Source organism: Stegodyphus dumicola, chromosome 3 (assembly GCF_044657685.1).
Source record: "Stegodyphus dumicola isolate Sdum_Otavi_A_Nest chromosome 3, ASM4465768v1".
NCBI lineage: Eukaryota > Metazoa > Arthropoda > Arachnida > Araneae > Eresidae > Stegodyphus > Stegodyphus dumicola.
This window is the reverse complement of record NC_140770.1, coordinates 98047120-98070733: the sequence shown is the minus strand read 5'-3', so window position 1 is coordinate 98070733 and position 23614 is coordinate 98047120. Positions and strand designations below refer to the sequence as shown.

Sequence of the window (23614 nt, the reverse complement as noted above, 5' to 3'; positions counted from 1 at the left end):
AAGTTTTGCTGATAAATGTGTCTGACCAAAGTGTTAATATAAATTAAAAAAAAAAAAAAAAAAAAAAAAAAAATCTGAAATGTTTCAGATTTTAAATTACGTCCAAAGGGGCGTTTTCTAACATTTTGTGTGTTACCTTTCTTTATTAAATATCATGTTCTTCGCACTTAAACCATAAGATCCAGTGCAACAGCAATATCGCAAAATAGTTTCAAAACGAGCATATCTTTAGAATTTCCGATACAGAGACTCACGCGCTGGAGATATAAATATTTTTTCTGCACAACGTTGCCATTGCTCGCTTTGAAATCCTTGAGTTTGTTACTCAAAAATTCGTCAAAGTTTTAAAAAATAGGAAATCGATCATAAAACAAATTCCAAATTTCAAATTTGGTCTTCCACATGCTCATATTCGTTGGAGGATTACGTTATTCAAAATTCGATGACTCTATGTACCGTTATTTTATGACAATGTGAGAAATATACATACATTTACGCAGATTTTCATTATTTAATTTCTTCAAATATAATGCAGGACTCTAACATTTTATGGCAACAGTTTGAAAAGTGAACCGACATTTATAGGAGTCCGACGCAAAATGCCAAAACGAAAGCAATAGTCCTTCGGGACTCAAGTCCCTTTGGACTAAAAAAACATTGAATTAATTGCTTTACGAAATATAAGAATCTGCATGATATCTGGATGAAAAAAATTTCAATCTTATCTATATATACGAAACTAAAATATTAGAAATATTTAAGGAAATTCCATAAAGATATTCGCTTATCTTAATTTATGCGTCTTGTATGTTTAAGTACTTTATTTTAACTTACCTCTTTAAAATAACTCCCGCTTACAAGGAAATGTTTAAACACATGACTTATCTTAAATTTTGGTATCCGCTTGCTTTTTAGCATTCAATAAATCATATGCTACTTAACTGAGATTACAATTTTCAAAAAACTTCGTTCAAAAGGATTTTATCCGAAACACATGATGTTTAAAAAACTACAAAAACGAGGAATACAAACAATAACATGTCTTTATTATTCAGTAGAAATTGAATTACTCACAACATCACTCTTTAAATGATATTTACTATATTACATATCCTTATTACATTTCTTTTGCATGAAAAACATACAAAATTTGGGAAAGATACGTGACCACAAAACATTTGGAATAATAAGGATAAAAAAGGAATGGATATTGATGACGTCATGCAGGTCAGATATCGGTTCATAAAGGATGTATATCGACTCACATTATTTTAAACATCTATACATAAATTATACATACCATCTACTAACTCATTTAAAATCAACCACTGAAACACATTTCTTTACTTCAGTCGAATTAAACCTACCACTGAAATACGGACTAAAAGTTAAAATTACTTTTTTGGTTAGAATACACTTTTTGGTGCACATAAGTACACCATTAAAACCTTAGATATATGTCTTGTTCTGTTAACTTTATAAAATATTTGCCAAAAGTGATTAAAAATATGTCAAAATATATTTTTTCTTTGTATTCATAAATTTGGTGCATCTTAATCACCTTCATTTCTTTTATTTCTAATAATCAATTATCGATTAAAATTATTGATGTTTATTTATGAAAATAGCTTTATGAGAATAAATTTTACAAAATGACTTATATATAAAAATAAAATTAATAAATTTTGCATTAGTGCAGTTAATTATATTTTAAGTCTCTGAAATTCTTCATCACTCAGTGGTAGCCACTTGCATCCTAACATCCTTGAAACTTCCTGCGCTGTCTTTTCATAAGATCCGGAAGTTGTACGCAACCAACTGTAAAATGTGTCTGTCCATTCAGGATTATGAGGCCAATCACATTTCCTAATAAAAGCATTCCTTCTCACCAGAAGGCGACGCAAGTTCCTGCTCTGATTTGCCAACAATAACACTGTGGCAGTAGATATGAAATCGCGTATCACAAGAGTGTCCAGAAAAATACAACATCGGGATAACAGCATCTGAAAAAAAAGTAAAGGAAAAAAGATATTAACTTTTTATAACAAATCTAAAAAAAAAAAAAAAATTAATAATAATTTTTAATAGTATAAACCTTTATAGTTTCCTGATACTAGGTTTCGAAAAATGCACATTTATACCTGCCTATTTATTTGTTTTAGTTTATTTGATGATGACAAAACACTCGAGGGCTATCTGCCTTCTAAGAAGAAGGATGCCTTCGTGGAGGACGTTTCAAGGGAAACTGAGTAGTACGCACGTTATACATGGCGGAAACCACGAAAATGCCCATGCAGCCACCCGCTCGTCAGGATTTAAATCTCCCGCCAAACAATCCATGATACGCGACTTTACCGTTCGGCCGCTAATGGGTCTTACAGACGTGTGGAAGGAGTATATTTTGTGTGCTAAGAGCGTCCAAACTGACACTGTAAAAAGTTAACAATTATAAAACATTTTAATACTATGAAAGATGTATTGTTTTATGCTTAAACTGCTCATTCATTTATGTTACAAAATAATTATTAAATTTTTTTTAAAAGAAAAATATGTAAAGAAATTTTCAAGATGAAGACATTAACATAAAAATAATTACTGCTTTGTAGATAATTCGATGTTGTAGCGTTTCTAACCGTATGTACCAATGAAACTCTGCGTGACAATAGCACTCAGTCGTTTTCGTTCGAAATACTTTTCACCGTAGCGTATTATGCTTACCACATCTTGGAAATACGATACAACTCAAAGAATAATGCTAACTAATATTTTTATATCACTTAAAGCAAGATGAATAAGTGAAATCCTTGTTCACAAAAAGTACGTGACTCAATAACATGAACAATAGCTAAATAATTAAAAAGTCACCGCAGCAAATGAAATGTTGGAAATAAATTATAACACTTATGCCTATAGTACATTTATTATAATAATGCTAATGAAATTGAAATAAATAATAGTTCCACAATCGCAGCGAAGACCTTTACTTGACTCAAGCCATATAAATATATCACTCAAACTATTGCATATTGTGAAGTGACATAAATGCCGCATGAAACTTGAGGTAACCGCAGTATATACAAATGCAACAAATAGAAAAGACTGTCAGAAATCTAAAATACACTCAGTTGCAAAAACAGTTGTAAGCACCCAGAAAGAACAGAGTCAGAATTACGAAACTCGGCGGTACTATAGTGTTCGATTAGACGAATAAATGATCAAAAACTAGGGAGAAAAAGGCGTTTATACAAAGAATGGAAAAAGCAGTAGGTGGTTAAACCAATTTTGGCAGCTGAACAAGCAGATATTCGGTTGGACATGAAATCTATGAAGTTACCAATGTCCCTCTACGGTAGGCTATATCTTAAATACAGCAACTAGTCAGCGAGTTGGGACGTATTTGTACACTGTTGAATTTCTTGTCCAACATATTCCAAACATATTTAGTAGATAACAGATCTGGAGACCTGGCAGGCCAGTCGAAGACAATAACACGTCTAAAACACTGTAGGGAATTTCATGCTGTATGTAGCCGAGCGCAGTCTGCTGGAAAACAGAACCTGGACGGCCTACTAGCATAGGCAGTATGATTGGCTGCAAAATGATTCATCAACATATCTGAAAGCACTCAGAGTATCTCACAGCACGATTAATAGTGAACGGCTGTCGCATCTGATCGTTGCCCAGACTGTCACACCGTGTGTTCTGGCTATCTGTCGCTCGATAACAAATGGTACATAGGACCATTCACCTCTTCGTCTCCAGACACGTATGCGGCGGTCATCATCTTTGAGAAAAAAGTGATTCGACGCTGAAGATCACGTTTCTCCAATCGGATCGTGTACAGCTTGAAAGATAGCGGCGCCATGCAAGACGACACCGCTTATAGTGCAGTATGAATGGTAAGCATCTTATGAACCCAGAGTTATTAGTCTTCTGTGAAATGAATCTCTGGATGTCCCGGAATCCCTGCGAGATGACAAATGGTGTTGAATCGAAGATAGAGTAAATGTTTATGCGGACGTGGCAACTCTTCTAACTGCGCGATCCTCTCGTGCATTGGTGGCTCTAGGATGTCCACAGCTACTAAGACGATTGAATATGCCTTCACTGAACAACTGGCTTCAGCAAAGGACAGCGATCATTTCGCTTCGAACAATGTGCCGGAAGTTCTGTCTATTCGACAAACCGGCCTCTTTTAGTCCTATGATGCGATTACCTCTCAAAATCTGACAACTGTTTGTAACGCCATCGATTACATCTTAAAGGCATCTTTCGTTACAATGTCGTATATCCAAGCCCGTCAGCGCGGTTGTAAATGCTCATCACTCGCCGCACCTGCCCTTTCACTTTCTACCAGCTGCGCACTTCAGACGCGCGTTGAATCGCACTACATTATCATCTGGTGCTGCAAAATTAACCATTTACACAACTCTCCAATCCACATTTGCAAACCGGGTTTCGTAGTTGTGGCTCGATATTTTTCTGGATGCATTTATTTTTTCAACGGAGTCTGGGTAGGATTGTGTGCATACTGAAAGCCGATGTAGTAGGGAAACAACGTAATGGATGAAAGCAATTCACAAGTTTCAAGATCATATAAAAAATCCGATTGTTTCCGAAAATGCTATGGAGGATTAAATCTACGGCCAATGATAATGTTTTGTATCAAAGCACTATTGTTCGGAAACAGAGATAACTAAGTTCTGTTTTTCCTGTTTACAAAATGGCGTTAAACTGTGTTGCACAGGTTTCACAAAAGGGTCTGTTGAGCGCAAAATAACTAGTTAGTTTTGTCTGTCTATTGCGTAAGAAATATTCACTTAGTTATATCCCTCTCACGTTTTCAGAAATAACCCAGGTAAATTGAGCTCGTGAATATCATACGTGAATCCTAAATCAAAGATATAATTTTTTGTCAGTTGAATATCAATGATGTAAATTTTTGCTATAGAAAGGACCTGAATAATGATAATTGTGACAAACTCTTATAAAAATATATGCTACAAATGTGGTGTTTTGTAACTGCAGGCACGCATAACAATAATGAACGGCTGCACTGAGTTTTAGGTATTTTCTGATGATCGAGTAACTGCTATTCCATGTAAAAATTCTACTCGTAGGATTCATTCATTTGAACAGTAAAGTTAGCCCTCAGGAAGTTGTATGACTAGATTATATCCAGAAAATAAAATAATTATAAAAAGCTTGTTTAATTACCAAAGCTGAATCACACATATGATATATCGGATTTGCTAGGCAATTCTTTTTAAAGTTCTGCAACCATGTGCTATTTCAGAAATACTACTTCAGCTGAGATTAAGGGATGGTATCACTGCTAGAACAGAGCTTAATAGACACAGCTTGATAGAACACAACTTAATGCTTGGTATCATCATTGAAAGGCCAGCAATTCAATTCAATAGTCATCGCATGCGCAAAAGACATATGTTGTTACTGAATATGAATGTAGTCCTCAAAATTATTATCCCGAAAAGAGGTAGCGTCCTCTGGGTCGGAAAAGGGTGAATTGGAGTCTTTCGGTGGAAGAGGCGGGATGCTCAGTGTGGTAATTTTTAACAATTCTATCAACTGATGTATTTCTATTTGTGGAAATACATCAGTTGGTAGAATATAGAAGTGTATATAGTTTACGTTGTGTGTCTGATTAAATTCATAAGTTTAATCCGAGTCCATTAATTGTGTGTAAGACCATAAACCAACAACGGCTCGATACTACAATGATATAAGCATTTACCCCCTACTAAAATGTAAAAGTCATGATATTTTTACATTGAAGACAAATTCGTTTTTGCTATTCATGCAATTTGTCCAGGCAACAGAAATTTGAAAATTTCATTCAAGTGCTTCAAATAACTATTTATTCATTTCCTATAAACCTTCTTATTTTTTATGCTACATTTTATTATTTCGAAAAAACATACTTTTATTTTTATACACACAATTCTGAGATCGTTAAATAGAACACAGCTTTAGCAATAAAATTTAACAAAACGAGATGAAATCTGCTTTAAAAAAACTTCTTTACTCTTTCCCAGTTTGCGAAAACTGTAATTTTAAATGCTTTTTATTCGTTATACGTTTGTCATTTCCAGGAAAATTCCTGTATTTATAGCCATAATTAAGAGCTTTAATGAATTTATGAAATTTTGTTTCCTCCTTCTCCTACGCACTTTTGTACCAGAAATAAGAATTTGAAATTAGGCCAGCCTAAAAATTAAGCTTGTAAAAAGGGACATTATAAATAATTAATTTCACCCCATTTATGAACACACGTTGAAAACAAGTTATCCACTTCGCTTTTATTTCAACTTTAATGGATCAGTTTCATTAATTTTCAACATTATACGATTGGTGTCATGTCTAATTTAGTGTATACTTTCTTGCAAAAACAAACAATGTTATACATATTATTTGTTCTTTTCGCGGAAACAATGTTTCATCTATTCTTTACTTTCTAGTTAAATTGTTCTTGATTTAATGATTCCAGAATTGGTTGAATTTTTGCTTATTTTTCATTTTTTTGAACTGCATGCCATTTATAATGCGATACAATAATCAATTATACTCCAAAACCTCTGCCAAAAAGCATAAGGCTTCCCCGTTAGCATTAATCGAATTTGCAAGGAAGTAGACACTAATAAGTTACATTCTTAGATTGGAAGGCTTTGATTTACAGAAGGAAATTTCTAACTTTTTGCTTTTTCCTTTTTCTTTGTAAGATATTTGAAGGTATTTAACTAGAGGTTTTCATTAAAATTAAGTACATGCTGTCAACAATTCCGAAATATTTATTCATTATTCAAACGCAAGTATTCTTGCAGATTTCTTTCAAAGTAGCGAAGAAAAAAAATCATTTTGATTTGTGTATCAGTTTTACTTTTCTTCCAAGCCCCCTTTACATGAAAAGAACATATTTTTTGCGTGACTAAGTTATTTACATAATCGTTTGTATGTGAAATGGTCCTCTACTTACGTCAGCATCTGTAATTAAGCGCCACTGGCGTAGTAATTATTCATGCGTCAATTAGAAATTAGGAATGCGTAGAAATTTACCTAAATTGTGAAAAACCTAATTGCAAGACCAAGTAAATTCTACTTAGAAACATGTCTTAATTTTTTTCATATATTTATTTTAAATCTTAATATTCAGCTCTGAAATACGTTCAGTTTTCTTTAAAAATATTTGCTTCGAATTACAATGACGATAGAATGACATTCTGAGATGTTCTTGCCTGTAATATTTAGGTTTAAAAATTTAATGATGTTTCAACACTTTTGTTTGGACGTATTAATCCAAAATGTTAAGTTCTAGATTCTTATACATTCAATACGTTTTAATATGATATTAAGATTATATATGATTTTTCATATCTTAGAAAGCCGTTATTAGCAGTATCCATAATCTGATGTATTGATGTTAATAATACACATAAAGTGTTAGTAAGAGATTTTTAAAAATGCTCAATTTTTAATTTAATTTAAATTTGAATTTCGTTATGCGTATATTATCTTCAAACTGACATAACACTTGATAAAAAGCTGAAGATTATACATTATACACGACTATAAATTTTTGTTATTTTATTTTGCATTTCACAAATTTAATTCAAAATAATAAGAGAAATTTTAAAATTAAGTTACGATTAGTTTTTAGCTGCTAAGTAAGTTATGTATTTAAGATGGAACTAAAATAATTAACATAACGTTTTAATTGGTGTCCACAATGTAGGAACTACCCGTGAAAACTTACCTTATAAAACAGACCTTATGACCCTTACCTTATGAAAATATCTGAGGTAACACCAATATTCTGGTTACTAATTCTCAAAGCAGCAGCTTTAATCAGTCAGCAGTAAAACAGTAGGACTAATTTGTTTTAAGATAAAAGAGTTAATTCCACACAGTACAGCAAACTGTGAAGGGTTTTAACACACAGGAATACCCTTTAAAATTTCGGTTTTTAGTTTTTGTTTAATGACGAAGTTTTGTTTAATGACGAAGTTAAAAATTCAACGATTAATTATTTTTCAATAAATTTTCATTGAAAAAGATGTTACGAAATTACAGCCTTTAAGAAAAACGTTTCTATGTGTGTCAGATATGTTTACGGTTGAATGTATCTGATAAAGAAAAAGTGTATTTGGCAGTTTTTCAGAAAACTGGAAAAGAAACATCTAAAAAATGAAATATTTTTTACCAACTTGTATTTAGACTCTATGCTAGCAATGTTTCATTTTTTGCTGCTTTCGGGGGGGGGGTCAGTTTTTTGCACTTTCCCGGGGCTCAATTCTATTGTGTCGACCGCTGCAGATATTCTTGTTTGTAACAAAAATAGCTCTACACACAGGAAGGAGCGAAGACCTTGTATCTCGATTTAAAGATGGGGTGGAGAAGGAGGGGAGGATTGAACGTAGAAATAAAAGGCAGCAGAAAATAGCAATGGAATACAGCACGATTTTCTGCTTCAAACAAGAGAAACAACAGGTTTGAATTCGTTGTATTTTTTTAACACACGGGGTATTTGCTCATTTTTGTCCCCACAGAGAGTTTTCATTTATTTATCTTTTTTTCTTATCAAAATGTTTCCCGAAATAAACTCGCAAAAAAAGATATAATCGATATTTGCTTCTTTTTTAGCTGCCGTGTTTTTAAAAACTGCATTCTTTGCAATCATTTTGGTGACACTATATGAATTTTCTTTATTTTTTGTTTGTTATTTATCAATCATTCTACGCTTTCGATAATCAGTGCTTAAACAGGTTTCTAAATTTATATATTTTGTAAAATAATTCGATTTAAAATAGCCTTCCTACTAAAATTTATTAAGACTAGTATAATTATCACATGCTTTAATTAAAAAAAGAGCAGTTCTACACACGAGTGAATTTTTGATAAAATTACTTTGAATTTTGAAAAAATGTTCAAATATTTATTTTTTTCTCTTTAAGGAGAATTGGACCGTCTCGAGAGATCAAAATCTCAAGTTTATTCAGTCTGATATTTTCAAAGCTCTTTAATGAAAACGGCATGAAAAAGAGTGTAGAAGAGGTCTTTTGAAACCGCATGTTCTTACGAGCAAGTACTTTATAAACCTCAGAAACGTTATATGTGAATTCACTGAATCTTGAATCGTTATACCCGTCTTTGATGCTTAAAATACAATTTAAATAAATTAAAAGCAGATTTAAACGAATAAATAAAACTTTATAGAAATTTATTTCATATATTGATGAACTGTTGGGAGTAGTTTTAGAAGCTGAAAACTTTAAGGCCAGAACCAGTGCTTTATTACGGATGCGCCTAACAAGTGGGCTCCCTTTTCCTCTAGAATGGGACATACAAATACAGCCACGCCTTCGCCGGGATTCAAACCCGGGTCTTTTGGGACCGCAGGCCTAACCACTATACCGTCTGGGTGGCAAGAAGAATTTTATAAAACGTGTTTGCTCAAACACCTCTTCATGCAGATCTAATCATAAAAGAGGATTTCGATATAAAATTTCCATCGTTGCCCAGGATTTAAATGCTGTATAAAAGTTTGAGTTCTGCAAAAGAATGAAGCCATTTTTTGAAGCACTGGTGACATTAAATGTCGACATCGCAATATAGATAAAAACGCACGTAAAAATCATCACGTCAAATTAAATATCATTAAATTCCAAAATTTAATATCACTAAATGCCATTAATAAACCAAAGAAAAAGTTCTTTGTTCAAATATTAAATTCGTTCCTTCCCCGAAAAAAACTTCAGAAGCTTAAATTTCATTTTTAACAACTCAGTAATTATTCAAATCAGTGATCTGGCATGGTCTCATTTGCTTTTAATGAATTTCTTTTATTTAGTTTTCGAAGGAATTTTTTTAAAGCTTTCACCTGCGATTTTCTTTGATAACGTATGCGGATGAAGTAATTCTTTCCATTAGTTTGGTTTTATTATAGATTTAAAAAATATTCAGGATTCACCGTAATAGTTTGTATAGTCCTAAAATCAATTCTTTGAAACATTTAGATTGGGATTCCTAATAATTATCTTAGAATAGGAATGGTATCCGTGCAAGTATACAACTTGAATTCTCTTACCATAGTATAGCATGAAGATTCATGCTATAAATATGTTTGGGAAAATAATAATATTGTTGGTGATTATTGCTTTCACTTTAAAGGGACGAAATATGTGAATTCTGCATTTTAATAAAAACTTGGGATTCAAAAAAATCCAACAATCAGTGATGGCCGAAATCAGCAAGTTGAAATTGAGATTTTAATAACTGCGTATCAATCATCATCAATATCATCGCAAAGGTAAAGGTAGTCTTCTAATACAATCTAAAGAGAACCAATATGATAATGTGAATAATAAAAAATTGTTGTCATATTAATAAAAGGTACATTGAAAATGTAATAAATGCTTTCGTAGAGATAAGTCAAGAATTAATCCCTTCACAGTAGTTCTTTAAATTTTAAATGTAGAATTCAAATCTTGCCGAAAATAAACCAGCATTTCCCCAATATAGCAAGCCTGAGTTATTGTATTTTTCATTCACAGTTTTGGAATTATAAAGGTAAACACCTTATTATTGAGTAGTAACATGAATATACCTTTCAGAAAGATTTGTCAGAGAAAGCCCAGTAAGCCCAGTTACTGCAATAATTTCTGTTTTCAGATAATACTCCATTTATTATTTTAGACATCTTCTGAGAATGACACGGATATTAAATTTTTAGTCTTCCTTATTCTCATCTTTCCAAATTAGTCTGATTATTTGAAAGACTCATTTCTATCATAAGACTTACAAGAACTTTTTTTTTGTGCAGGCGTTTATTTGATTTAGTAGCTTGAAAGGGTGAAAAACTTATAATATAATTAAAATTTCTTTCATAAGTAAAATGAAATATTACTGTAAAATTCACAATCATTTTAAGCGTTAGATTCATCAGTGATGAGAGGATAAGATCGCTGAATACTAGAAGTTCGTCCGAGGTTCGAACCCATGCATCTTGGCTGCATGGTTGCGTTTTGTGATTTTCTTCACGTTAACACGAATTAAGACCAAAATTTTCGTAGAACATCATCCAAGAAGGTATCTCTTCCCTCGGACAGTCCTTGTGTGCTTTCCGTATACAAATAACTTGACATAACCAAACTTAACTTTTGCATATTAAACTTCTGGCTTATTTATTGCCAATGGGGGAGTGATTAAGACCAGAGAATAATGGTAGTTTCTTCCTAGGATTAAATAGAGGAGAATGAGTTGCCTACATGATTTAGTTTAGTAGTTTTTTCTCATGTGTAATATGAATATGAACCAGGTTCTCTTAGCAAGTCTTCCACGAAGCATCCCCTTAGATAAAGAGTCCTCGTGATCTTTGAAATATTCCAATAGCCAACTAATCTAATCAATATGCTCTCTAATTCTAGGTAAAATTTCTGAAATTATAAGAAATATTGCAAGGAAATTGCTATTTAAAGGCAATATAATGAAATATCAGAAAATCGCATTTAATTTCGTTCACATTATCGAAATTCATTCATAATAAAAACAGCCTATCCAATATAAAGTCAATGAATATTGATCACAAAAACTAAGGATGTAATATGTATTTTTCTTATTCTCCATTTTAAAATGAGTTTAACCTAGAATCATCATCGCCATGCAAATTGTCTGTGACTTTACACTGATACATGCAAGTAAAAATTACCAGTAGCTAAAATTTATCGCATAAAACTCAAAGTAAACTATAAAAGGTTAAAATCTATTTACATATTAACTACATATTTTTGATCTCAGAATGAGAATTTTAACAATTCTATTCTGTATTTCTTCTGATTATTGTCAACCCTCCCGGATAAGAGAAAAATGGTTTGAAGCAATCTAATGAAACTGTGCTAAAAGCACAACAGATCTTAATAGAAGTTTAGAAGTTAAATAAAATGTGGAAAATTGATTTTAAATATCATCATTGCATATAAATATTAAGATTACATTCAACTAGAATCTTAATTCTAAACTAATGTGAATCATTTTTATATATTATGTTAACTTCTATATTATTTAATGAGTAATTTGTCAGTTGTATTTTATAATGATATCATGTTGTGCTAGCTTCATACATTTTACTATATTTTTGAAGCATATAAATTTTAGTCAATATTAAGAGCTTTTGAACATATTTCTTTTATTGAGAAGATCTTGAACGTGTAAATCCACTCAGCATCGGAAATTATAAATTGGTTATACGTGTTACTATATTTTTAAAGGAGATATATTTGAATCAATATTAAGAGCTTTTGAATACATCTCTTTAGTTGATAAAACATTGGATATGTAAAGCCACTCAGTATCGGAAATTTTGAACTGGTTCAACTCCATTAGTGGGCGACATCTCTGCATTATGGAACATTTTCAATTTTTCTTGATATAACATTTCTTCTACAAACTCTGTCAAGAAAGTATCATACTATGAGATCACACGTTTTCTAACATGTACCAACTCCACTTTATTGAATATATTTTGAGTAGTACTAAATTGGTCTACGGATTTAGAACTACTGTATGCTATCTATTTATTAATTTCAAATTAATTTTTGAACACTTTTGGATAAAACTTTAATAAATAACTTGATATGAAGATGAATAAAGTAAATCTTTATAACATTACATTCCATCAAATATCCATAAGAATCATCTGTATATGCATATCTATTCATATGAACAGCAACGAAACATATAAGCTTATGTTTAAGTTCAGTATATTAAAATATTAGTTGCACAACTTATAGGAGAATTATATTGCTATATGACAAATGATCATTAATTTTACTTTAATAACTTCTTAAAATGTTATGCATGCATCTCTTAGGCTTAGTATCACATTCAAACAGTTAACATAAAATACTCACCAATGAAGTGTCAGCCCTTTCTTCAAAACTATCTTGCAGAGGATATTCAGGTAATCCCTGATAAGCAAACACTTCCAGCGTGTTGCTGTACATACTAGATGCTGTGAAGATGCAAGAAACGGACACTTCAATTTGTGGAGTATCGTAAATTACAGAACGAACAGGTGCTCCTTCCTGCCATATGATCTAATTAAAAAACAGCTATTAGAAAAACTATTAGAACATGCACTAACTGGTTCATAGTTTTTAAATAATTTATTTAATTATTAGTTAATAGTTAATTTGTTATACGTATTTAAGAGCAGGTGTAACTAATAAAACAATTTTTTCCCCTGATCTTATTCATAAGGAGAATACACTAATATATGATTTCTGTCGTAGATTCCGTGTAAACCAAAATATATTTACAATACTCCATTTATTTGTAATTAAAATAAGCGATTCATATAAAAATAATTGATTTAATAACATAAAGAATTTAGAGAATCAATAAATTAGTTCGAAGCAAGCGACATGGAAAATGAGCAATACCTTCGCTGGGCCTCGAGCTAAGAACTCTCGAATGAGCTGCCGTTATACCATGAAGACATGCTGGTAGGAGGAACAAAATACCTAATATACTCCCCCTTTTAAAAGGCGACTGGGAATTGAGGGACCCAATCGCCAAATCCTGATTGTGACGAATTATCGGCTCCACATTTTAGTTCGGGCGTCACTATAGATTCATTAGATTATTTCCAAACAGGAGACATGAAAAAGGAGCAATGTCGTCGTCGGGACTCGAACCTGGACCTCTGAAATATGCGCCGAGTGTGTTACCGTTACACTGCGAATGCAGTTTGGAAGGAGGGAGAAAATATCTTATAAGTTTAAGGTAGTCGAACGCATTTCAGATTTTAGAACAATCTAATTCTAACATAAAATTTTACTAAGAAATTTGTGACTTATTTAAAAAAATAAAGGACACGCTTCTACACTTTTTTTTTCTATTAGCAGAATGGGAGCATTGTTGAGTAAATTTTCAATGAGAACAAACACATTGAAGAATTGAGTTCTGTTAAAAAAATTTAAACACATATTTTAGATTTCTTTAGTTTTGCCGATATAAAAGTCATGTATATTTGCAAGAATTTTACCACATCATGTCAAAAAAATCTTTCATTCTTATGGAATTCAAAATATTACAAGGAAACACATCTATTGCTTAAAATGCGTTCTAATGCTTAAATTCTAGTCTAAAACTGAAATTACGACTTCAGTTCTGATGTAAAGCCACTGTCTAGTACAGTGATTCTCATACACTGTGCCTCGGCACTTTGTGTGCCGCTAAATTCTTAAAGTGTGCCATTAAATTTTAGAAATGTATATAGTAAAACTTATAATGGGTTTAATCCCAGTATACGGTACTCATGAGAATTGGCGAAATTCGGTTTTTAAGACATTAATAAGCGCGCCAATTGTGGTATCCAAGCCGATTTTGGCGCTGAAGACTTCTGTATTTGAATTAACTTTAAACGAAGAGGAAGAACTAATTTCGCTTTCTATTAACCCATTAACCGCCAAAACTACAAGGAATGTTTCTTTTCTCATGAAAATAAAAACAAATATTAAATTAAGCATTTATAACATAAATTTACATTGAAAATAAAAAGAAATGCTCTTACCCGTGGAAAAAGCGAGTGTAGCGTTCGCGCAACGTCAGCGGAATAAGACTACGGATGTTTAAGTGAGTAGGAGTGTACTTGTGCGATGTTTCTTTTGAGTGGAGCGCAGGATTACATTTTAGCTGTATAACGTTTTATAAATCTACAAACCACTTTACTTGTAATTAATTTAATATTAAAATATGCATTGTATTTCTTTTACAAATACAGATTATTTCATTTGAAAGATTCAAACATGAAAAGTTTGATTACAATCATGATGTAAAACTACCTTACATACTTTGCATCTATAAACATTCTGGCTATGGTACTCTTTACTACACTTTTGTTATCAACGGACTTTACGATAAAATATCTACCATCTCCATGCAATGGTTTTTGAATGCTGAATTTACTAGATCTTTCTGTTGCTGATCTATTTCTGGCCAATTCTACACTCTCAATAGGAGTTTGCAAAAGGAATAATGCATTCTCGCGTCTGAAATCTAAAAAAGCCGTTATATTTCCAGTAGTAAAAAGTGGTGATAAGTTTAGATACGGTCTCACCTCATATAATTTATCAATATTGTGAATTTGACTATTGTCAAATGCAAATTCTGCTTCATATTACTGTACTGCAAACGTGATATCAATTCTCGTACAACAGGAACAGAAATGTCCTTATCAAAAGACCAATACATTTTTTCATGAGGTAAAGAATGATATCCCGTAATCAATAATATTCCAATAAATCTTCTCATATAGGCTTCAGATGCAATAAATTCTGCGCATTTTTTTTTCTGAGAGTATATATTTGTCTGTTCAACGAGAAGAGAGTAAATGTCTAAACCAAAAAGAAAATCGAAAATTTGTGCACTACTTTTACCTTGTGTTTTGTCTTTTATAATTTCTCTTCTATCTCTTTCGTCATGTTCTTCCTGAGACATAACTAACAGTTCCTTTTTTTATCCATTTCAAGATTTCAGTCTTCTGCTTTTTAAATTTTTTAGTATGACTATAACTGCTTTTAGAAGGCTGAAACTTACTTCTTACGTGAATTTCAACTTCCCCAGCAGTATCATTTGGTAAAATATCATTATCATTATTTAAAACATTGCCATTTCTTTTTTCTTCGTCACTAGCCTCTGCAATTTCTGGGGGATCAACAACAATATCAGTTTCATTCTGGTCTTTATTAACATTATCATCATGTGTTTCTTCATCAAAAAATCTTTGAAGGGCTTCTTCTAATGTAAGATACCTCGTTCTAGGCATTTTTAAACAACCAGAACATGAACCAGAACATCGAAAGGAATGAGTGAAAAAGGAGATTGATCACCCGTTTCCTGCTGACGTTGCGTCAAAGCAACACCTGTTTTCTCTTCCTTCCGAACACAAATATAAACATCTGACTGATGTAATGCACTGATAAACGGTGACCTTGACTACAAATAGATCACTCGTAAAGACGGAGATTCTTTCGTTAAATATTTTCAGCAAAAATACCCGGTCAAAAGTTTTGCTTAAATTTTGCTTAAAGTATGAGATTAATTATTATAAACAAAATGATTGTTGAAGGAAAATATTTTTTTACAGAAATAATCTTCATAATATTCCCTACACAAAATCATCTGCTGGTATAAAATATCTTAGGTAGTTATATTTATATACGCATTTATTTTGACCGTTGCGTCAACGCAACAACAGCGGCTAATGGGTTAACACAAGTGGAAAGGTGATTTTTGGTTGAATAGCTCTCCTAAAATGTTTACTTCAGTTTTACCAGGAAGCAATGTACCATCAAGATACAGCTCAGGCTGGTGATGGAGGATTCAAGAGCACACAAATGGACTCGCCATTTGAGAAACTGAAAAAATATTGTGATCAGTTAATTGCAGTTAATTGCTTACGGTCCAGTTAATTACACTCTGCAGCTTTCTCTCCACATAAACCATCTCCGTACCTTGACGACTTGTCAAGAGTCATTAACATATAAGGTATCTGAAACAGAAGGAAAAAACTCTTTTAAAACCAAGTTTATTTTTAGGCTAAACAGAGTTACATTCAGGGCACTTCATTGAAGCATACTTTCTTATTGAGAGATAACTTCTGTCAAGCAGTTCCATCCCTTCGTAGAAATCTCTAGCTTTCAAAACATTCTGGATATACTAAATTGGAAAGTTACTGTTCAGGTCTTTTAATCTCTACTTCTCTAAATGGTTTCTTTTTACAAAGACTTTTCATGTGGAGATTTCTAAAATATAGATATTGTCTAAAGGTGATCATGCTTTGCAGAAACCTCTCAGATTGGCAGAAATATTATTGTTTTCCCTAGATAGTAAACCAGACTGTTGTTTGCTCTTTTTTCCAAAATGCCAATGACATTCAGTTTGCAAACGATACACTTTTGCTTTCTAATGGAGAAAACTTTCTTCGCTTAGACTTTCAAAATGACCAAGGTAACAGGATTTTAGTATTTGGAGGAGAAGAATCACTGTACCTTTTGGAAAATGGAAAGACATTTTTCTTAGATGGAACATTTAAAAGTTGTCCGAAACAATTTGCTCAAATATATACAATACACGTCGATTTAAGGAGTACAGCAACTGAGACCAACGTTTACCCAGCGCTTTTTGCATTTCTGCCTGATAAGAGACAAGCAACTTACATTGCAATGCTTCAGGAAGTGAAACGTTGGTGCCCTAAGTGGAAGCCGGACATTATAAAATTGGATTTTGAAGCCGCAGCCATCAATAGTTGTATGTTAGAATTTCCCAGTTCGACTATTTCCGGTTGTAACTTTCATTTATACAATGTTTGAGGCGTAAGATACAAGAAGTGAGTCTAGTAAAGAAATATAAAGAGAACGAAGATATAAGAAATGTTTGTAGAATGATTTCTGCATTAGCTTACTTGCCAATGGAACACATACATGATGCTTGGAGCATTGTATGGGAAGAAGCTTTTAGCATTGACAAACTTACCACATTCATTGATTATTTTGTCGAGCAGTGGATGGACAATCAAAATATGCCCATTAAAGCATGGAACGTGTATGGACAGCGTCATAGGACAAATAATTTTGTTGAAGGTTGGAATTCCAAATTAAATGCAATCACTGGCAGAAACCAGCCTAATGTCCACTTATTAGTCAGAATACTAAAAGAAGAAACACAAAAAGTGTCTTTTATTTGAAATCCAGAGAATTAGGCGACCCTGGAATAAAAAGGAAAAAAGCATACGTAAAATTGGATGAAAGAATTGAAAACATCCTTAAGGAATTCGAAACATCAAACAATTCAGAAAAATGTCTGAAATCTTTAAGTTTTGTAACTAGGTTGGACTAAATCCAATGGTAAATGATATTTATGCCTTTATAATAAAGGTTAATTAGTATTTATTTACTTGTATTTATTTTTCTTTTATTTACTTGTATCTGTTTTATATATTTTACTTTTAGTATTTATTTTTACTTACATTAATGAAACTAATTAATTTTATGGCAGTTGCATCTGTTCTAATATTTATTTGACTCTAAAATACAGTTTTCCACAAAATCCCTGGAGTTCGTTCATACCCTTCATTCTATTGTTACTTACTATTAATTTTTAAATATTTCTCTGAAAGTTTTTATTTTTATTACATTTTGCTATGTTTAAAATGCATTTACACTATAATATCTTAACAATTTAATATAAATAATTAAATTTGATTGGCAAAAATGCATTTATCCTTGTAATTCGATAATCCAGTGCAAAAACAGAAAACTTCGGTGAAAAAAACGTTCTCCCACGTGAAAGAGATTTGCCACATAAAATACTGTTTTAAACTATATCTGCGATTTTTAAAAGTATTTATTTACTTATTTATCTGCACCCTTTATCTGTTCCATGATGGGGAAAAAATGTGTCCGCTCTGAGCCCGATGAGTTTCGCAGTGTCCGGTGTAACCACTGTCCGCTCTGGCCACGTAACCCTTCCTGTTGCTGATATATTTCTGGCTAATTCTACACTCTGAATAGGAAGTTGCAAAAGGAATAATGCATTCTCGCGTCTGAAATCTAAAAGAGTATATTTCCAGTAGTAAAAAGTGGTGATATTTAGTATGTTTAGATACGGTCTCACCTCATATAATTTATCAGTATTGTGAATTTGACTATTGTCAAATGCAAATTCTGCTTCATATTCCTGTACTGCAAACATGATATCGATTCTCGTAGAACAGGAACAGAAATGTCCTTATCAAAAGACCAATACATTTTTTTGAGGTAAAGAATAATATCCTGTAAGCAATAATTTTCCAATAAATCTTCTCATATAGGCTTCAGATGCAATAAATTCATTTTTTTTTAATGCTGAGCGTATATATTTGTCTGTTCAGCGAGAAGAGAGTAAATATCTAAACCAAAACGAAAATCGAAAATCTGTGCACTGGTTTTACCTTGTATTTTGTCTTTTATAATTTATCTTCTCTCTCTTTCTTCATGTTCTTCCTGACACATAACTAACAGTTCCTTTTTTATCCACTTCAAGATTTCAATCTTCTGATTTTTAAACTTTTTAGTATGACTATAACTGCATTTAGAAGGCTGAAACTTACTTCTTACGTGAATTTCAACTTCCCCCAGCAGTATCATTTGGTAAAATATCATTATCATTATTTAAAACATTGCCATTTCTTTCTTCTTCGACACTAGTTTCTGCAATTTCTGGGGGAACAACAACATTAGCAGTTTCATTCTGGTCATTATTAACATTATCATCATCTATTTCTTCATCAAAAAAATCTTTGAAGGGCTTCTCTTAATGTAAGATAACTCGTTCTAAGCACTTTTAAACAACCAGAACATGAACCAGAACATCGAAAGGAATGTGTGAAAAAGGAGATTGACTACCCGTTTCCTGCTGACGTTCCGTCAGCGCAACACCTGTTTTCTTTTGCTTCCGAACACAAATATAAACATCTGATTGATGTAATGTTCTGATAAACGATGACCTTGACTAAAAATAGATCACTCATAAGGACGGCGATTCTTTCGTTAAATATTTTCAGCAAAAATACCCAGTCGAAAATTTTGCTTAAATTTTGTTTAAAGTATGAGATTAATTATTATAAACAAAATGATTGTTGAAGGAAAATATTTTTTTACAGAAATAATCTTCATAATATTCCCTACACAAAATCATCTGCTGGTATAAAATATCTTAGGTAGTTATATTTATATACGCATTTATTTTGACCGTTGCGTCAACGCAACACCAGCGGCTAATGGGTTAATCGAGATTTAATTTTAAGATATTCGCAAAAATCAATTAATTCATTTTGAATTAACATTAGATGAGATTATCCCCTGATGGTCAGAAAAGCTCTAAAAATATTATTACAGTTTTCTACATCTTATTTGTGGGAATTCGGATTATTGACCATAAAAACGAAAAAAAGATAGAGACTGTAAATGTAGAAGACGATATGCAAGTAGCATTGTCATTTTTACGACAAAATATAAATGGAATTATCAAAAACATGAAGCTCAAATTCTCATTAAAAATATTCTTATTATTAACTTGTAACATATTATTTTATTTTACATTCAAAATTATTATCATAAACTATTTTACACAGTGTATATTATAGGTAAATAAAAACCTTTTAAACTTAACTTTTTGTGTGTTTACTGCCAAATTTTGTAATTGTTAAAAGTGTGCCGCGACAAAAAAAGGTTGAGAATCACTGGTCTAGTATTAAGTAAAACGAATATCACCCTATTTCCATACCTTCAAGGTTTCAGCACGCCTGCAAATATTGCAGTGGTAGAAATGTGTGAGTCTTTTACCAGATTCTTTTGCAAAATATGTCAGGAGCCTTTATTCTCCGGAAGTTGAATTACGACTTTCATGGCAAATTGTAATTAATAGCTCTGTATAGCAAGTGCAAGGAATTCCTAAACATTTCGAAGTTACACCTCAGTGGCTAGATATCACATTCTGAGAGTATAAACTTGAAAAATTTCGAGAAGGAAACTGAACAATGCAAAATTTGAGAAGGGGAAGATGAGATGAAAAATTAATAGTAAAACTCTTGAAAAGATGAATTGCGAAATTATGATTTAGAAGACGAATTCACCACAGATCCTATAATAGCCCATTTTTACGGTCATTAGATTTATTTAGATTTGAAAATATGAAAAATTAATAACACCCTTGCCCGGATTTTAATTCCGTACTTCCTGATCGTTCATTGGAGTTGCTTTCTATTATGCAATGTAGGCATGCTCTAAGAAGGGACAAAATACATTATGTTCTCCTCCAAACACACTTCAAAACGCGACTGGAAAGGAGCGGACTTATCGTTTAAATGCATGTAGTTATAATTTAGCATCTAGCCACATCTTTCTCTTTATTTTGTACCTGTAGAATGATTAAGTATATGAAGTTCCTTTCAAAAACCATGTTAAACCGGTGGAGGCAGGCTGGTGGGGTGAATACGAGACTCGGGACTGTCGTCGGTTGTACCGGCAGCCATGCCGTGTGGAAAGAGATAATTTAAACATGTTTTAAGTTATCATGTTTTAAGAAAGAGATAACTTAAACATGTTTTAAGTTATCATGTTTTAAGAAAGAGTTATCATGTTTTAAGAAAGAGATAACTTAAACATGTGCGCCTTATACTATGTACATAACTGAATGTATAGCAGTGGTATTTGTGTTACTGTGTATTGTGTACCGTTCCCAAGTAGCGCATAAAGTAGCAAAGACGTCACCACGACCACTTTGCAACCTCTCGGACCAGTTTGCAACGTTTCGAATTCCCGATCTCTCGTCTGCTAGTTACACCAGCAAAGCATGTGGTAAGGAAGGAAAAAAACTTTGCTCAATGCCTTTTGTTTTTGCAGTATTAATCTACTAGGAATCTATCTGGGAAGCTTTTAATGTAGTTTCCCAACATTGTTTTGCTTCACCCCGTGTTATATTAGTGCTATCTTGGTTAAGTAGGTCATGTAAATAATCTAATAAAAATGCTTTAGATAGCTTCTGATCTGCAGGCATCTACTAAATATCCATCGCCGCTCTTTTGGTATCTACTGCGCTTGTATTGCATTAACTTGCTAAATAAAGCTTAAACTGAACTCGTCGGTTAAAACTTAAACTGTTATCTAAAACTTATTATGATACAGATTATAATGATTATAAACCCATTGCGTGCTTGTGATTATAGTAATAAACATAGCAAAAATCTGTACCTGTAAGAAAATTAAACGGGTACAGATTTTTGTTAGAACCCAGGCTGGCGTATGTTGAAAGAACATGCTTTTTATATGACAAGGTATAGTTTACTGTCATGTTTTAGAACATTTTAACTGATACATTGTAACTTTGATTTCTTTTTCCAACACATAGAATGAAGAGTGGATTAAAATATATGATTATTATAAATTTCCATGACTGTAGAGGTTTTTCGTATCAAGTACAGTTTAAAGAGTTTGTTTAAGAATGTTCAAGCAATCAAATATTCTAAAGGTGAATAGATACCATCACCATTTCAGGTGTGACTTTCTAAGCTCAGGAAAGGAAAGTGAAGCCCTACTTAATGATTCCCAAGAAATCATGCTCGTAAATTTGCTTCACATGTCACTTTGCGAACATTATTTAATTTAATTTAATCAAGTAAATTAATGCAAGTAAACTTCTTAGATACACTAAACGTACCAAACATAGAATAAGCAGTTTATTAATTATTTTAAATGAGAGCCCAAATAATTTATGAAACTCTTTATAGGTGCACAAGTTACCATCTATTTTATTGTAAACTCACAAATAACAATATCGGTTCTGTTATCAGTGTTATAAATCTCCCTTTCCAAAATGTAAGTGTTACGAATTTTAATATTTTCGATAAGATTTGAAATACTGTTTTAACACCGAAACGACTGTTTCCTTGATCAAGGGATAGTATTGTAATTCTGGGTTCAAATTTATTGATATTTTACGGAATCGAGTTAAAATCGACCTCATACTCACTGTGCTCAAAAATAATGCCATAAAATTAGTTGCAGAAGTAATTTTCTTAGATAGCTACTTCCACTGACAAAATTTCTTAAAAGAAGAATTCTAGCACTGATGTTACAGCGTTCTTTATCATTTTAGAACTAAACATTCAATCAGTTATAGAATACAACAGCAAATTAATTAACTCCAGTTCTCCCTTAAAAAGCTAAATAAAAAATGTTGCATAATTTAACAAGCAAAATTTGGGAAGATATAAGGAAAAAATTTAAGGTCTTTTTTTAGTAGACCTTTTATGATATTAATCACAATGCAAATCAGTATTTACCCCCAGATTTAAAAAAATAATTATAAAATAAATTTTGGTTGCTATAACTAACATGGTTAACATAGTAGATGAAGCATCACTTGTTTATTAACTTTATTACTTGATCCAAAGTATCATTTATATTATTAACTCACTCAAAAACGTTCCATGCAAATCTTTTATTCTTAACATAAAAATTTTCTAACAGAATATTTCAGTTTACGAGAATTAAAAAAAAAAAAAAAAAAAAAAAAAATGTTTTGAAACCAGAAAGCAGTTGTGAAACCTCACTGAAATCCTTCCAGTAGTACTGAAACCGCAGTGAAACCGTTTTTGCGAATTTCCGTACATTATTTTGAGAAACTTTGTAATTAGAAATGCAAATTTAGAATCAACTGTTAACCATTAGAAAACCGAAGCCTTCGCTAACGTTTATGCCTCAAATACCGAAACGTACCCATCCTTCTTCCACAACGCACAACGAGGTTTGAAGATTTCCAATAATATCCTTTCTACATCCTAACAAAGAAGCTTCCATTAGCCTTTTAGAATAAGCTGTGTGAAATAAAATAATACTATACATTTCGGAAAACTGCAACTGCCACTGCATAACTTAGGGAGAGGGGAAAAAATATCGTAATCTCGGGCGGTTGTTGTCGTTTGAATGAAAGGCTGTCTCGGACGTTTTAGGCTTCAAATGGTTAAGGATATTAAAGCCAGAAGTCAACGTTTTTTGGT

At 32.1% G+C, this 23614-nt stretch overlaps 1 protein-coding gene across 2 annotated transcripts in view; it reads right to left on the bottom strand.

Moving 5' to 3' along the window:
• Window positions 1-1025: 1025 nt before the first annotated feature.
• LOC118184320 (uncharacterized) overlaps window positions 1026-23614 on the bottom strand; it is a 105929-nt gene continuing 83340 nt past the window's right edge. For both annotated transcript variants that reach the window (XM_035353973.2, XM_035353974.2), the window contains exons 5-6: window positions 12924-13109; window positions 1026-2003 (exon numbers count right to left, since the gene is read on the bottom strand). In XM_035353973.2, coding sequence (XP_035209864.1) covers window positions 1704-2003; window positions 12924-13109 — 486 coding nt within the window. In that variant the 3' untranslated portion in view covers window positions 1026-1703. The remainder of the gene's footprint in view (window positions 2004-12923; window positions 13110-23614) is intronic.